The following is a 16,645-nucleotide window of genomic DNA, read 5'->3' on the forward strand; positions in this document are numbered from 1 at the left end:
AAGATACAATGTAGTGGGCTCCATTTTGCATCTTTTCTCCTCCACCTTCATATGAATATAGTCTCCATGCGTTCATGTGTCTACAGACATACAACAAAAGAAACACAAATAACATATCAAGCAGACATTACTTAAAAAAGAGGCTGATGATTTGCAATGAGTCATTGATTGAAATGTCTTAAATGTTGGATATGTAGAGCGCTCTGTTATTGTCTCTGGGTTGCAAGTTGGTAAAAAAAATCATGTCGATCATGGTCTGTAGTCATGATTGTAACATTATTTCAGTATTATCCGAGAGTGCAGATGTAATTAAATTTAGTCTGATAGTGCAATGTTGAACATCTTTATGCATACTCAATCATTCAGGTAAGAAAATCACCAAATGTTGATTCTGTTCATCTGGATGTAGTGTTTCCAGTGAATGCGGCACTTTCTGAATGTATCGTTCTCCCACTGAAAAAGCTGAGTCCCACTTTTGAGAATGTTGAACATCGTTTCAGCTGTTGTTTAGTGCGCACATTTGTCTGTATCAAAAGCAGATGTATTTGATGTGTTGTAGAGGTGTTAAAAATCTCTATTTCAGTAAAAACCATCATAGTGACTTCAGTGTTGTCATAAATACATTTATTTAATAGAGCTAAAGGGCAGGAACTAAATTTGATTTGACCTCTCATCACTGAAACTTTGAATGAATCTATATATGAAGCAAGAAAACATTTAGACTGCTCAGTAAAGAGGCAGAATATCAGGTAACAGGTTTATCAGGTAACAGCAGATACAAAAGCTAAAATGTGCGCTTTACTGTCTTATGAACTAACTTGTGAATACTTCATGTGTTGCAGTGCTTTGAAAATAAATGCAAGTGATGCATGTGTGCAGATAGTGAGGCCTTTAACCCACACAAATTCAAAGTAAATGATGCTCAAATGTGCTCCTCTCATTAGCTTCTTTTCACCCCTCTGCTGTGGTTCTTTGTTTCTCAGTAAAACACGTATGGGTACTTTCGAAAGCTGCATCGTTGTGGCCTTTGGCTGTTGTTCAGTGCTGTTGCTTCCTGTCTTTTTAGTTTGAACAAGTGCTGCAAAATAACAATCAGTCTGTTTAATTTGGCTGTTGCAGTATTCAGCTTCATCATGGCTGGACACCTGCTGTTTGCCATCCTCATGAGTAAGTCAATTCTCTGTAGATTTCACCATAAATGAACTCAGGGTCATCTTTGCAAATTACCTACATTTTTCATGGCTGGTGATTCTATGCAGGTTCGTTTATTGAGAAACTATTGTTCTTGTTGGATTAAATTAAATCTGCATTTATACAGACTCTGAGCAAGAACTAACTCAAACTTTAACAGTTTAATTGTTTAAATGTTACATATGTGTTCATATCCAGTTATTAACACATGCATGTATTTCCCTTGTTAGACATGTTATTTCTGACAGCTTCCTCTCATGAGTATCAAGTCCAAGGTCAGTCTGCAATTTACAGTTTTAATTTCAAACTGTTCTTTTAGCATCATATGAACTGATACAGTCTGCAAATAACCAAACAAAGTTTTCACACACTGTTTGTTTACAACAAATCTCTCTCATTCAGAGTGTTGCCATAATAACCTTTTAGATATTTGATACATGTATTTCCCTCTAATCTTTCAGCTCTTCTTCCACCAACTCTGACAGTGAACACATCAGTGATCTCAGAGACTGACTCAGTCACATTACACTGTCAGGCACCAGCATCTGCCTCAGTTCATCACTGTTATTTTTATACTGGGGAGCAACAAAGTAACAAAGGCAACTTGTGTCTACAGACACTGACAGGAACTGAACTGCTGTTTATGTCACATCAGAGATCACCTGCTGAGGTCAAAGTCAGATGCTTTTACACAGTGAAATATGGAGCTGTGAATTCTCCTTCACCGCACAGTGACACATCCTCCATCACCATACAAAGTAAGAGACTCTTCTTCCTGTTATTAGATCATTTATCATACAATTACCTTTAGCAGGAATCTGGTGGACAGTGCTTCATGTTTAGGAGAGTATGTTAAAGTTAATTACAGTTGTTGTCAGTTATTACTTTGCAGGTCTCTGGTTATAAACATCTGGCCTACTACACTGAGCTAAATTTGCAGATACAAAAACCTGATACAGAATCACTGTTTGTATTTCATATAAAAACCTGTTATGATAAAATTATGATGGATTTCAGTTACACCTTTCTGTGTGTTCATATTAACAGACATGATGTGATGGTCCAGCTGATATTTAACCAGTTCAACATGTGTTTCTCACGCATCATCTGAGAAGGCTGAATGTCAAATTTTACTGATTCGTCGAATACATGTAAAATACATTTCAGCCTCCATGTGGTGTTAAAAGAAATTTCAGGGGATCGAAAATGTTAACGTCAGTTGTAAAATATGATGACTGAGTGTTATAGTAGGACAGTTGTGATTATCACCGCTGTCGTCGTTTTTGTACTGGTAAAACATGCAGAATATGTGACTGATATCTAATGATACTGCATTGATCTTCATGTAGGTCAAACACCACAGATGAGCGTTCAGCATTTTAATGGAGAATATGTTCTCATCACTTGCTCTCTGCCTGGATCTGTATCTGGATCACAGAAAGCCACAGCAACAGAAATGGTGTAAAACATGCTCTCCTTTTCTTTATTTCCTGTGGTTTTAGCTCAGGCTAACATCTATAGGCACTTTCAAAAGCCTGTTCACTGTGTAGCTTGTGGTCTTTATGTGGGAGTTTCAGCACTGTTACTTCCTGTGGTTTTACTCTGTGTAAGTTCTGCAAAATGATTGATCGAGTGTATCAGTCAGACTTCTGGACAGTTGTAGTTTTCAGCTTCATCATGTCTGGACTCCTGTTATTTGTCATCTTCGTGAGTAAGTTAAACATCCTGAAAGTTTTTGCATTTTATGTAGCAGTAATTTTTGATGGCTGGTTTTGTGTTGAGTGTTTATGCAGTGTGTGTTTATTTTGTTTATTTGTATTTTTATTTGTATTGAGAAAATTCAGTATGGAGTCCAAAAGAAATTTCCCTGTGTTAAATTAAATTGATCTTGACTTCTATCTGGACTCTGATACAATAAAAAATGTTTCTACATTTTATTTATATTTTTTTTACTTATTAATATATATATTTACCTTGTCATTTTTTTCTGACAGTTTCCTCACCTGAGATTCAAGGACAAGGTCAGTCCACAATTTACTATTTTAATTTCAAGCTGTTCTTTAAACATTTAACATGTTTTTCTTCTGATGAGTTGCTCTTTACTGAAATCATAATTTCTCACTGTCATATTTAACAATTATATTTTTGATAAAACGCCTCTTTACCTCTTATTGTTTAGCGTGTCTTGGACCAATGCAACAGTGATCTCAGAGACAGACTCAGTCACTGTCAGCCACCATCATCTGCTTCAATATGTTTAGGTTATTTTATACTGGGGAGCAAGAAACTATCAAAGGTTTCTCACGTTTACAGACACAGACAACGAACTGAAATGCTGTTAGTGCCACATCAGAGGTCACCCTCTGAGGGCAAAGTGAGATGTTTTTACACTGTGCAGTATGCAGATGTGAATTCTCCCTCTTCACACAGTAACACAATCTTTGTCAGCGTACGAAGTGACAGACAGTTTCTCATTTCAGTTTAGATTAAACTCTAACATTACACATGTATGTTAATGTAAATTATAAAACATGATGACTCAGTGTTACAGTAGGACTTCTGTGAATGTCAACACTGTTTTATTATTGCACTGTTGAAACATGACGAGTATGTGACTGATACTTAATGACGATACATTGATCTTCATGCAGGTCAGAAACCAGAGATGAGTGTTCAGCCTTTTGATGGGGACCATGTTCTCATCACATGCTCTCTGCCTGGATCTGTGAAAAATGATACAAGATGTAATTTGTACTTTGGAGAAGCAAGTCGTCCAGTCCTAAATCAAACTGTCTCCAAGGAAAGCAGGAGAAAAACCAAACAGAGGTTCTGCCAGTTTTATGTCCCAGTTGCTGATTTTTTGAAGCATCTACTTCTTGTTCAACAAAAGGATGCCAGCTGTGATTACAGTTTGGAAAGTGAACCCAAGTCTTTGTCACCTCGCAGTGATCGATACAACATGACAGGTAAGTCAAAGAGAAACATAGCATAACCTGTTTTAGTGTATATGATGCTACTTTTGAAATTAATAAAACATTAATTAAATAAACTGCTACTGAATGTTGAAGTTGACATAACTTTACAAAGTGTGCCTTAGTCGCTGTATAATTATTCCATCTTTTCTTGTAGTTGATCTGATTAATTTGACTGAATTCTGTTCAGTTTATTGAATTTCAGCCTGTTTGTCCATTAAAATTCAAAATTATTTGAATTTATTTGAAATTTTTTTTTTCAAAATTATTGGAACTGGTGGTTATAAGAGTGCAGCTGTGCCAGAAGATGTGAATAAAGTCATAGTTCAGCTATGATTAAACTCTTAGTAAGCCATTTTGTAAGCGTTGTAAATATTAACAATGTTGAGCATTGAGCCCAGCATGTGCTAGTGGTGAGCAAGGCTGCAGCTGAGGTTGACATGAAATCATTAATATTCTACTTGGTTACAACCCTCTGATCTCCTACACAGATCTCATCTGTTTTTAATATTCAATAATTGTTGTCATTTCCCAAGAAGGGGTAGTTTACAAAGACATACAGTGGTGTAAAAACCTTCCTGTTTTCCTATTTTTCAAACAAATGTAAATATTAGACAAAGAAAACACAAGTAGTCACAAAATGCAGTTTCTAAATGAATGAGTTTATTATTAAAGACTGCTGTGTATTTTTGTTAATTTCATGTTTTATAGGTGTTTTATGAAAACCTCATCTCTGCAGTCACTTAGTGTATACTCTGGCTCTGAAAAAGATCCTGAATTTCAGGATTTCAATTAATGTCTGTGAAGGTTCTCAGTCATCCAGGTCATCGTAGTCAAAGGAGCTTGCAAAGAAAAGCGTCTGGACTTCTTTAAGTTGCTTGAAGACGTTTCACCTCTCATCCGAGAAGCTTCTTCAGTTCTAAGGTCAAATGGTGGAGAGTCCCAGATTTAAACCTAGTGGGACTCCCCACTAGGTTTAAATCTGGGACTACAAACATTTCGATTAATGTTTGTAGTTCAGTTTAACAAACATGACAGTTCTGTCTGAACAGAGAACTCAAACTGTCCGGAGGGGGAAAGGCGAAAATGCAGTTAAGCGACCTGTAGAAACGGAGCAAAGGAGTTACGAGAGACTGCACAAGGAATAAGTTAGAGAGCTTACTTGCCACACATTTACTAGAGGCTTGGGCGAGGTACTTAAGGCTGGACATTGAAGTGGGGACGACGTGGACCCCAGGCAGCGCAGGTGAGCAGGGAGGTAGCTTGGAGAGTTAGCCAGGATAACTCCAGATTGAGAATGGCTGGGCAGTGAAGCAGAAGAGATGACGATCCGTGAATGTCGTGCAAATCAAAGTACTACATAGAAGCCGGTTGATGATTTACCACTTAAGGCCGAGACAACAATCCGACACCCGAGAGCTGTCACAGTGCTCCTTAAATACCCGGCAGATGACTCCCAATGCACCACAGGCAAACACAAGAAAACCAACCAACAAAATCACCCATCAAAATATAGACACATTCATTTTTATATACATAAACACTTTTTTTTTTTAATTTTTAGATATTTTGGCAAAAGAATGCACAATGTCACCATGTACCATGACCACAGGTAAGACAGACTATACATCTAAGTAACATACAGAACATTGTGAATGTTTTCTTTAAATTAAAAACAAACAAACCTTTTATGTATTTATGCAGCACAACTGAGTCTCAGCAATCCCAGTGCTTCCAATAATACCACTCCTGTAACCCCACCATCAGGTAACTAAATTACTGATAGGTTATGTGTGACAGTAATTAATCAGAAATAGAAAAGTCTGTTAATCTGAGTCCCACAATTAGTGTGACCTAAGAGCATGGCATGAGTAGAGATGACAATGTGTGATTTTGTTATGAGTACATGAAAAATGGAAAAACACGATTTTTTTTTTAATGTTTCTGTTTCACTTCAGAAGTTCCAAAACTTCAAAAGCCTGAATCAAACCATACCTCAAACAAGAAAACATCAGGTAAGTAAAAACAATTCAATCATTTTAAATCCATAATATTTTTTTTATTAATAGTTTTAACCAGATTTTTTCTATGTACCATGATACAGCAGCTGTGTGTACTTTGTGCATTCATTAAATTCTCACCATGTTAACATATTAAGTTCATTCAGCTCCCAGTGTGTTCATCTGAGTTAAGCATATTAGAAAAAGAAAGTCATCATCAGTTGAACTCCACAACAAGGACACATCCGTGCAATGAGTATATAAAACACTATGTCGCCATTTTAATTCTTTTTTTTTTTTTTTTTTGGCCTGTCCCGTTTGGCTCTTTTGCCATCAGAATTGTTGTCTAAAGGCAAAGAAAGATGCCCAACGGATTTACTTTACCAAATTGACCATCCCAGCCTTGCCGTAATGGTCCATTTGATTCACCTTTTATTGTTTATTTTATTTTCACTTGCTGAATACGGGACAGACTTGACTGGAGGAAAGAAAGGGAGAAAGAAAGAGGGAAAGAGAAACAGCTGAGAAGAGGGACGGGGGAGAAGGGCAAAAAACAAAAACCAACAGAATGGGCAGAAAAAAAAATGCATATATCAATCACCTGGATCACCTGCTGAGAAAGAAAAAAGAGAACAAGCAGAAGAGAACAAGAGTAATAGAATAAACAACATCACAATGATATATGGGAATATGACAGTAAATACTAAATATTAAACATTATTGTGCAGCACATAAGATCAACAGAACACAGTGTGCTTTGAGGTAGGAGCCAAAAGGGGTGTAGTTTGTGGGTGTGATCACCCGTGTGTACACCTGTGAGCATGGACGCGCTTGTTTTTTTAAAAGGTTCCTTCATGTAATGATCTGCTAGAGGGTGTGGGGGGGCCACAGCCCCGTCCTCCAGGGCATGAAGCAGGTATGGAGGAGATCAAAACTCCAGACATCCAGAGGCCCCCAGAACACAAGAGACCAAGGAAGACCAACAGAGGGGCAGCCGCACCACTGTCCCAGAAAGAGCTGAGGAGAGTCCCAGATGAGGGTTCACTCAGCAGCCGCGGAGCAGAAGCCAGGGGGAGTTGCAGTGACGCGCCCATGAGCTCCGCCGGCAGCCAGCTGTGCCTGAGTGACCGAGCCCCAGGCCGAGAGGCCGGGGGCACCCCACCTCTGAAGTGGCCCGACCGAGCCCCAGGCTCCAGGCCCCGATAAGCGGCCGCCAAGGAGTGAGCCGGTGTGTACCTGGATGCCCATCCCCAGACACAAAGAACCACCAACACACCGATGTCTGAGGGAGTCCGCCACTGGCAGTGGCCATTTTAATTCTGATACACCTGGGGAGGATTCATCATTAAATCTGTTTGTAAATAAATACAAAACTACTGTTTTTCATCCTCACTTCTATAGAGTATTTTTTGATTTCTGAAATAAAAATGCTGAATAAGATTAACAGAAAAGCACTGCTTTAATTTTCCAAAGTAAAACCATTAATAACTTGATAAATGAAAAATATCAGCCTTCACTGAGAGATGTTGGCTCTTACACCCATAACAGAAATACTTTACTTTTTTATTGCTAATAAGAGATAAGCAACAGTAACTGCTTTACATATAAAACAACAACAACAATAACAAAAAAAAATAAAAAATACACATCAGCTTTCAGTGTCAAATGTTTCCTGTGCAAAGAAACTGCTCACTGTCCCCAGAGTCACAGTTAGAGAGATTTGCGTTGATAGCTGAGCTGAAAATAAATCCACAGTGTCCACTGGCTCTGTCCTTTCTTTGACCACTGAATGATAATAAAAGGTCTCATCTTAGAGACCTTTTATTAATAGAATAACAATAATACCATGATTCCAATAATTTCTCTTCTTGGCTTAATAATTAACTCTGTCCATGTGACTGTTGAGTGCAACACCACAGGCACCAAGCACCAGAGAAATACAAAGATGAGAACGATAAATATTTAACAGACATATAAAACATTTTCAGTAAAGACTCAGAGTAAAGGTGGAGGTAAAAACTAATTTTATATTTTAAAACAGGTCCCCAAATATTTCAGTTTGAAACAAAGTGGGGGATGACTGATTAACTCAACCTTGCATTTAGGGTGGAAATGCTGCAGTACTGTGACAGTAAATTTGTTTTTAGTTCCAAAATTGCTTCTTTTAAAATGACTGTGTGAAAGGAAAAAAACGTGTCATGTTGATTTATTTGTCTTCTTTTACTCTGTTGTGAAAAGCAGAATCAAGAGCGACCACCACAAAGTCAACATCTACCACAGCCACAGGTAGGACACAGAGTACATTTAAATATCAATCCAGATCACTTCTTTTTTTCACACCACTTCTTAAAATGATCTTAAACATGTTTGTGGATTTATGCAGCAAAACCGCAGCAAAATACTTCCACCTCTACCACTTCTGTGAACTCACCGTCTAAGTCAGGTAACTGATGTGTTTTGTGTGACAATTGTTGATAGCACATTTAAATAGTTAGCGTCAGCCTTACAGTTAGTGCCACCTCTGTAGTCAAAACATGTGACGATTTTTGAGTGGTAAGATTGTTAGGTATGCATCAAAAATTCAGACATAAGCATAAACATTTGCTAAAATGTGCTTCTGAGCAGCTGAGCCATTAATTTAGCAATGTTTTTCTTTCATCATAAATTTGTAACTTCCTGCAGGTAAAGAAAGAGCCTGTTCGTGTAAAAGTAGAGGAACTAAGTAGAGTGACAACAGTTTTTTTTCTTTTTGTGGCTGAAATTACAAAATATTTACTGAAGTAATTCTGTCCTCAGAGTTAGCATCAGTTTTCCAGTTAGACGCACAGTGAACATACTCACACAGTCAGGCACAGAAGTTACATTAACTTGATTTCTATTATAATTACGACTGTCTACTGTCTGGTCTCTACTGTTATTTTGTTCCCCTGAGGTACGGGGATTTCTAAAACTGAAATAACACAGGGAAAATAAAGAAACCAACACATTTTTTATCAGAGCAAAACCTACATGATTTCTCTTATCTGTATAACAAAAGTTGTAATCATTAAATTCTCTTAGCTTAATTATTGTTCCTGTGACTGCTGACCAAGAAAACTAGAAGTACTGTTTTGAGTGTAACAACAAAAATAAGCACCAGAAGGACACAAAGACAAGAACTATTCAGCATCTCCAGACATTTGCACTCATATTATGTCTGCACTAAATTTACAACAATAAACAAAATATTAGAATTTGGAACAAAGCAGTGGATTGACTGAGTAACTAACAATACTGCTGGGAAAGAAATAGTCATTAATGTGATAATACTTTTGATTATTAGTTCAAAATGACTTGATAACTCAATCACACAATCACTATAAATAAAGTCTTTAACATTTTTTGTGTATTTATGCAGCAGAATCAAGTCTCACGGCACCCAGGGCTTCCATTTCTACCAGTACTGTGGACGTATCGTCAGGTAACTAAATTACTGATGTTTTATGCATTGTAGCGTTATTTAATCAGAATTTATTGATTTTTCTTTATTAATGCAATCCTCCTCAAAGCAGAGACATGGAGCTTTGGTGTAATATATTGTTTTGTTTAGTTTTTAAATATGCTTTTATTCTAAACATTGTAGAAGAAGTTTCAAGAAAAACAAACACAAAATCATCATTTACCTTGACCACAGGTACGACATACAATTCATGTGAATATTAACTCTGATCATCACACATCACTTCTTAAATCTTAGATCTTAAACATTTCTGGTGCTTTTACAGCAGAATCGAGTCTCAGCAGTTTCAGTGCTTCCACTTCTCCCACTTCTGTCATCTCACCATCAGGTAATTAAATTACTGATGTTTTATTTGTGACAATAGTTAATAAGAAATCAGAGCAGACATTAATCTCTTTTTCAGTTAGAGATGAGATGTGTTTGTGGTTTCCTAAACAGGAATGTGGACACTGACTGTTGTGTTGGTCGTCGTTGGTTCTGGTGTAACTGTGGGTGCCATCTTATTGGTACTGGCAGTTTTCAGATCTAAAAGAAGAACTGGTGAGATCTCAATCAGTTATTATGTAAAATCATGCAGATGTATTTGATAGTTAGAGTGTAATATTAACATTTCACACTCAGTGGATTAATACCAACTACAGTGTCTTCTTCTTAAAAGCAGTTTTGTAGTCAGATTTGTTGTTAGAGGCTCTTCTGTTTCACAGACGTCTCACTGAATCAGAGCTTGTCAGTTTGTAATTAACGGCTGTAAAGCTGATCTGACCCCAGCAGACTAACTGTCACTTCTTTATTGCTGTTTATTCCAGAAGGATATTCTCTAAAGAGGCAAGAAACCTGTTTTCAGCAAGTATTATTTTGTTATCACTTGTATAGACGGAAGTTAAACTTACTGACTTTAGATTTTCTTATTCTGCAACTAAACAGAATTATTGGAAGAGTTGTGGATTAAATGCCTTGCTCAGGGGCAGCGGGGCACTTCAGGGCAGAAAGTCCATTCACTTTCCTGTATCAAAAAACAGTCTTTAAAGTAGTAACCAAACAGAGTAATACGATTGGTCTATGGAGAATATTCAACATTTATATGATTTTTGTTTAATTTTTAAATTAATTTTTCTTTTTTATGTTTAGGACAAGAACCAGCATCCAAGGTACTGAATTCATTCAGTTGCAGCATCAATGTGTTGTTGATTTATACAATATTAGGACAGTACTTATACACTTGTTAACTGAGCTTTATGATTTACCTACTGCTGCAGATGACTTTGTGTGCATGACAAATATTGACCCTGGAAGAATGGTAAATAAACTAAAATGTTTGTCAAATTCTACACTAATATAACAAAACATTCAAAAATTGAAATGCAAGAGGTTTAAGGGTAGTTTAACTTTAATGTATTATTAATGGATTTTCTCATTTAATGTCCTCTTTCCTGCTGCATAAAGTTACCTGAAGGTGATGATGGAGCCTACAGTGTGATCACTTCAATACCCGGTGTCAGCTGTGCTACCGGTGAGCTGTTTTTATTTATTCATTTATTTTTATTTTCCTTTTTGTTTTACACCTACTTAAACACTGTAGTGCAGGGTGGAAGACAAATTTCAATATTGTAATTATATTATTATACCACAGCTGTGGGAACATGTTTTATGTGGAGGCAGGGGGTTTTGAAAGGATGACATGTGTGAAAACTGGGGGTACCTCAACAGCAATATGAAAATAGATATTTATTAGGGGTGCAACGATACACAAAATTCACGGTTCGGTTTGGTTCGATACTTTGGTGTCACGGTTCGATATTTTTTCGATACAAAATTTTTTTTTCATGCCTTTTTAATTTGTCATTTATTAAAATTATAAATATATATTTTAACTCAAAAGTACAGTTTTTAAATTTAATGTTGCTGAAACAACAAAGGTATAAAATAATAAATCTATCTGATGGAGAAGTCACTCATCTTTGGAAAAGAGAGTTTATTACAGCGAAATGGCTCTTTCCAAAATAAAAGCTATACTATCCGCTTCTTCTGGGCTATATTCTCAGTAGCATATTAAACAAATCAGGTCCCCATAAGGAGAATCATGTGCTAACGGCTGTCTAAATGACTCGGGTAAAGTTTGTAGCATGCGTGCTTGTTGTTTTTGTCTGCTTCCACTTGTCTTTGCACTAGGATGATGTCGGAGTAAATGTGCAGTCATATTCGTTGTGTTCCCACTAGTGCTGTCAGTGTTAATCTTGTTGAAATGACGTTAACGCCACAACACGGCAAATCTCCGTTAACGAGCTACCGCGGATCACCCCGTGCGTGGGGCTGGAAGGCCAACACGTTAACGAGCTAACTGCGCTAACACACTAGTTCCCACCAGGGCTGGACTGGCCATCGGGCATACCGGGCATTTGCCCGGTGGGCCACTCGTAATTTTTCATTTTTATGGGCCGATGGGGTTTTATTTCTTTCTTTTTTTTAACGATATAAATGAATGGTGGTGGATTGGCCAGTTGGTCATGATCGACTCTGGGCTTGACCAGTTACAGCAGAGGAGGTCGAAATTTAAAGTTGAGGTGAAAAGGAACACGATTTCATCACTACTTCAGCTAGAAAATTGCTAATTCAGTCATGAAACTGATCAATGATCAGCTGATCGGCTTTTCTCTCCAGAAAGAGGGAACCAGCAGATGTCGCGCTAAACAACAGCAGCACGTTTAAGCTTGATCAGCTGTCGGTAGAATTTATTTAATGTTAATTTCAAGTATCAGCTGATGTTCGTTGGAGCCACAGCTGTAAAGCTGCTGGTCATGATATCGGTTTGGATATGTGGTAAGAGGGAAACATGAAGATGAAACCAGGAGATGTCCTTACTGAATCATCAGAGCTGAACAGGTGATGGAGAAACAGGTTTACATTTTAGGTGACATGAATGAGTTGAAGGGAAGAAACGAACTGTTTCTGAGAGACAAATAACACCAGAATCCATACTTTTCTTTCTTATTCTCATTTAAAATGTCTAGCTTTTAATAAATATTTATCTGAATCTTACAACCAAAGTTTTCATCTGATGTAAAATGTATAGAAATACATTATTGTATTCAGTAAATATTGAGTCTAGTATATACCCTAGTAAGTTATAGTATTCTTTCCTTTGGGAAGGTACCATCTGTGGAGTCTGCAATTCTGTTGAAGAAAGATGTTGAATCTATTTGATTACAGGAGAAAAATAATAGATTTCTGTGCATTTGTTTGATATGTGCATTAAATTAAAATCAGTTTTGTCAATTAAGTATCTTGAAACAGAGGGTGGGGGAGTGATTCCCTTTTTTTTTCTGCTGGGAGTTGGCAACCCTATTACTTAGGTATATGTAATTATAAATTAGGTTGTTTTATATTTTTGCTAAAGACCGTTTAGAATACCAGAATAGGGAGGGTGGTGTAGGTTTAAGTTTATTATAAAGGCTTTATGGCTTTTCCTATAATACCATGGTGGGCCGGTCACTAGTCAAAATGCCCGGGCTGATTTTTTGTCCCAGTCCAGCCCTGGTTCCCACCCATGTAATTGAGCATTGCGTGGCACATCCGACATACTGTTTTACTTTAGTCCATGACGCGCTTACCTTCAGGGTCATACTTCACATGAAAACCAAATTGGTTCAAAACGCCACATCTGAATGAGGGTGGGGGAGGTTCAATTTGCCATGTTGCAACCAGAGCTTAACTTCTGTCTCGCTAGCTTGCCCTGCACTCAGTGAATCTGCGTTCGACTACTCCGCCTAGGCTGCACTGTCGAGCGCAGATCCACTGAGCGCTCAACACAGACAGCATCGTCAGAAGAAAAGTTGATAAAATAAATTAAAAATTTTGTATTGTTCGATACATATGCGTACCGAACCGAAAGCACTGTATCGAACGGTTCAATATCGATACGAGTATCGTTGCACCTCTAATATTTATATAAATGTTGTAAATTGTACATTGTTATGCATGTTTGATGAAACGTGTTTGAAAAGTAGTTCAATATGGCAGCACTTTATCTGCAAAGACCTTGTAACATAACACACAACTACACAGTTTTTAATTATATTTGTGGACATCCACCATCCACCAGGGGGTGCTGCAGGACAATCAGTGTCCCTAATCCCTGCAGTCCCTACTGCTATATAGAGAATGTACAATATGGTAAATGGCCTGTATTTATATAGCGCTTTTACTAGTCCCTAAGGACCCCAAAGCGCTTTACACATCCAGTCATCCACCCATTCACACACTGGTGATGGCAAGCTACATTGTAGCCACAGCCACCCTGGGGCGCACTGACAGAGACACTGGCGCCACCGGGCCCTCTGACCACCACCAGTAGGCAACAGGTGAAGTGTCTTGAGACCGAGACAATGACAAGGACACAACGACCGAGACTGTCCGAGCCGGGGCTCGAACCAGCAACCTTCCGATTACAAGGCGAACTCCCAACTCTTCCTCAGTTTATCTGCAGGTTTAGTTGTTTAGTTGCTGTGTTTCTTTCAAAGTATGAAAAAGTGAATACTATATCATTTAAAGAGTTGCACCAATGAAAAAGCAAATCTTTCAGTTACATTGTTGCTTTTATCTGTTGCATGAAAAACACCAACAAAAGATCCCAATGTTTCAGGTCCTCTTAAAGAAAAAAAAAAAATAGTGAAATGACAGTAACATGTGGTGTATGCCCTTCAGTACATGGGGAAGTACACCAGGTCATATTTGTGCAGGAATAGAACAAAACTGTATTACTTCAGTTCTTCTTGCACTTTGTATCTGTCTAAAACAGCAGTTTTAGTTTGTGATTCTTTTAATTGCAGGTGCTGAGAAACTGAATAAACAAGAAAGGAAAGATCAAGATGTAAGTGAGACAAAGGTTCAGTAATTAAGATGTTTGTTATTTGGCTTTGAAGATGCGAGACGTAAATGACTCACACAGCTGTGTTCTTTCTTTTCTAGTTTGATATTTATCATCCATACGCCACCATCGCTGAGAAACCAGCTGTACCAGTCTCACAGGACATGACCTACAGCATGCTGCAGGCACATTGATGATGCTTATTATTTTATTTTCAGTAATGGAACCAAATGCCCACTGTCACTCTGTCAGTACTGGAAATGTTTTTTGTCCCTTGAACAAACTGTATTCTGCAGAAGCTGCAAGTTAAGATTGAAACCGTGTTTTTGTTCTAATCAATGTTAGCACAACATTTTGTAATTGGATATATTCTGCCTGGTTAATGTCAAATTGCTATCTGTGTTTGGCTCAAAATTTTTGCACAGCATTTTTCCTGAAACTATTTTTTTTGCATATAGTGTATCCAAGTAATGACCCTTTTCCACTTTTGTATTTTATTCTATGAAATATTTGTTAGACACTGGCAGGAGGCTGCTTTTGTATCTGGGTTAGGAACAGTAGGGGTTACTTTTTTGTTTTTGTTGCTTTTGCTTTGACCAGAGCTGAGGGCCTAAAGTGGCCGTAGCTGGGCTGTAACGGTGGAGACTTTCTCTTCAGTGGTTAGTGGTTGTCAGTGCAGCCCTGGTTTGAACTGCACTGTAGTAACAGTGTGTGTAAAACTGAGATGTACATTCGAGGTAAAGTAATTCCCTGGACCTCTGCTTACAGGAAAACCACAACACCAAACTGGGATTCAAACATGTGTGAATATTTTTAAAATGAATATTAGAAAAAAATAACTTCTTAAGGTCTTAATCAAGTATAACTGTGTGTTATTTGTACTGGTTTGAAATAAATATTCTCTTGGTTAAATTCCCATGATGGTGTCCCTGTTATTAAAACTCTTGAGCTCTTTACTGCCACATGTTGCCACACAGACAGTAGCGGTTTTTGATACGGGCGACACGGGCGGTTCCCCGGGGCGGCATCGTGGTGGGGGGCGGCATCACGGGCATCGGCAAAAAAAAAAAAAAAATGCTCGTACTCATGCTGCCCCGACGTCAGCCAGCGCATATTGGGAATGGCATAGGCACCGATCGGTTTTCTATCGCCCATTTCCTGGGAGTAAGGGCGCCCTTCGTCTGCGAGGTGCGCCTGCTGCTTGTGGCGCAGAGAGGAGAGGGCGGGGCGGCGGGGGATTCTCTGACCGGCTGGAGCAGCATCTAATAACCAACTCGCAAAATAAAACAAAATAAAAACAAACCAACAAACACGAAAACACCAGACAGATACAGACTTATAATTTGCACCGATGTTTTTTCGAAATTCTATACACGAAAAGTGAGCGCGAGAGCCCTCGGTGCGCCTGCTCGCTGCAGAAGCCAAAGTAAACTTTATTCTCATCTCCGCTACATACAGTCCAGTATATAGAGAGACGAGATGACGAGGCTCCAGTTACAGCAGTGCAAGTAAACAAACAATATATATAAGAAGAGTAAGAAAATAAATATACACTTTAGGACTCGGGGTAAAGGGATCAATAACAATTTAAAATTTACAGTTTGATGATTTAAAGTCTCACACACAACCCGTCGAAAGGGGAGGGGGGCCGGCTGCTTCCAAATAGAGCACATTTCATTTATAATGTTGTAAATCCAAGCCCATGATTTGAATCCTGGGTTGTGTGAAATCTCAGAAATGCACCCTAGACAAAGTGAATCTGTGAACTAAGGTTTAGGTGTGTTAGATCATGTTGTGGTGATGGGTGTTCATACTGGGGCGCAAAATTAAAACCAATGGAAGATGGACAAGAAAAGTTCAAAGCCATCAGGTCCTCAGTTTAGAAAAAAAGAGAAAAGAAGAGGAGGAGAAACGAGCAAAAGATGCAGGTAAGCAGATGTGTCATTGGATAATGGCAGGTCATCCTGAAACAATCAGAATCAGAATACTTTATTAATCCCTAAGGAAATTATGTGCGTTACAGTTGCTGCAAGAAGAAATGGTAAAAATAGTAACAGTAACGGACTAAACTCCAAACAATACATTATGTTACAGATTTTAATATTAATTAGTCCTTGTC

General features: G+C 38.1%; 1 protein-coding gene across 1 annotated transcript; it reads left to right on the top strand.

Moving 5' to 3' along the window:
- The first annotated feature begins 2,682 nt into the window (after positions 1 to 2,682).
- Positions 2,683 to 15,695, top strand: LOC147330718 (uncharacterized). The gene is made up of 18 exons (XM_086292466.1): positions 2,683 to 2,902; positions 3,186 to 3,212; positions 3,843 to 4,157; positions 5,728 to 5,775; positions 5,868 to 5,930; positions 6,122 to 6,178; positions 8,405 to 8,449; positions 8,547 to 8,606; positions 9,561 to 9,623; positions 9,786 to 9,836; positions 9,928 to 9,990; positions 10,101 to 10,202; positions 10,469 to 10,487; positions 10,791 to 10,810; positions 10,919 to 10,959; positions 11,106 to 11,172; positions 14,489 to 14,529; positions 14,628 to 15,695. Exons 1-18 carry the CDS (start codon positions 2,812 to 2,814, stop codon positions 14,718 to 14,720), a joined length of 1,266 nt encoding a protein of 421 aa, XP_086148592.1. The 5' UTR covers positions 2,683 to 2,811; the 3' UTR covers positions 14,721 to 15,695.
- The last annotated feature ends 950 nt before the right edge of the window (positions 15,696 to 16,645 follow it).

This window comes from Aulonocara sp. 'chitande type north' Nkhata Bay, linkage group LG5 (genome assembly GCF_057382095.1).
Source record: "Aulonocara sp. 'chitande type north' Nkhata Bay isolate Kocher_YH1m ecotype deep benthic linkage group LG5, A_spYH_male_GT1.1, whole genome shotgun sequence".
Classification (NCBI taxonomy): domain Eukaryota; kingdom Metazoa; phylum Chordata; class Actinopteri; order Cichliformes; family Cichlidae; genus Aulonocara; species Aulonocara sp. 'chitande type north' Nkhata Bay.

What these genes read in the sequence shown, in the direction of transcription:
- LOC147330718 (XM_086292466.1), top strand. Translation starts at nt 2,812, where the DNA reads ATGATTGATCGAGTGTATCAGTCAGACTTCTGGACAGTTGTAGTTTTC. An exon ending in GTTATTTGTCATCTTCGTGA is followed by an intron (nt 2,903 to 3,185) that starts GTAAGTTAAACA and finishes TTTTTCTGACAG; the next exon opens with TTTCCTCACCTGAGATTCAA. An exon ending in AAGAAAGGAAAGATCAAGAT is followed by an intron (nt 14,530 to 14,627) that starts GTAAGTGAGACA and finishes TTTCTTTTCTAG; the next exon opens with TTTGATATTTATCATCCATA.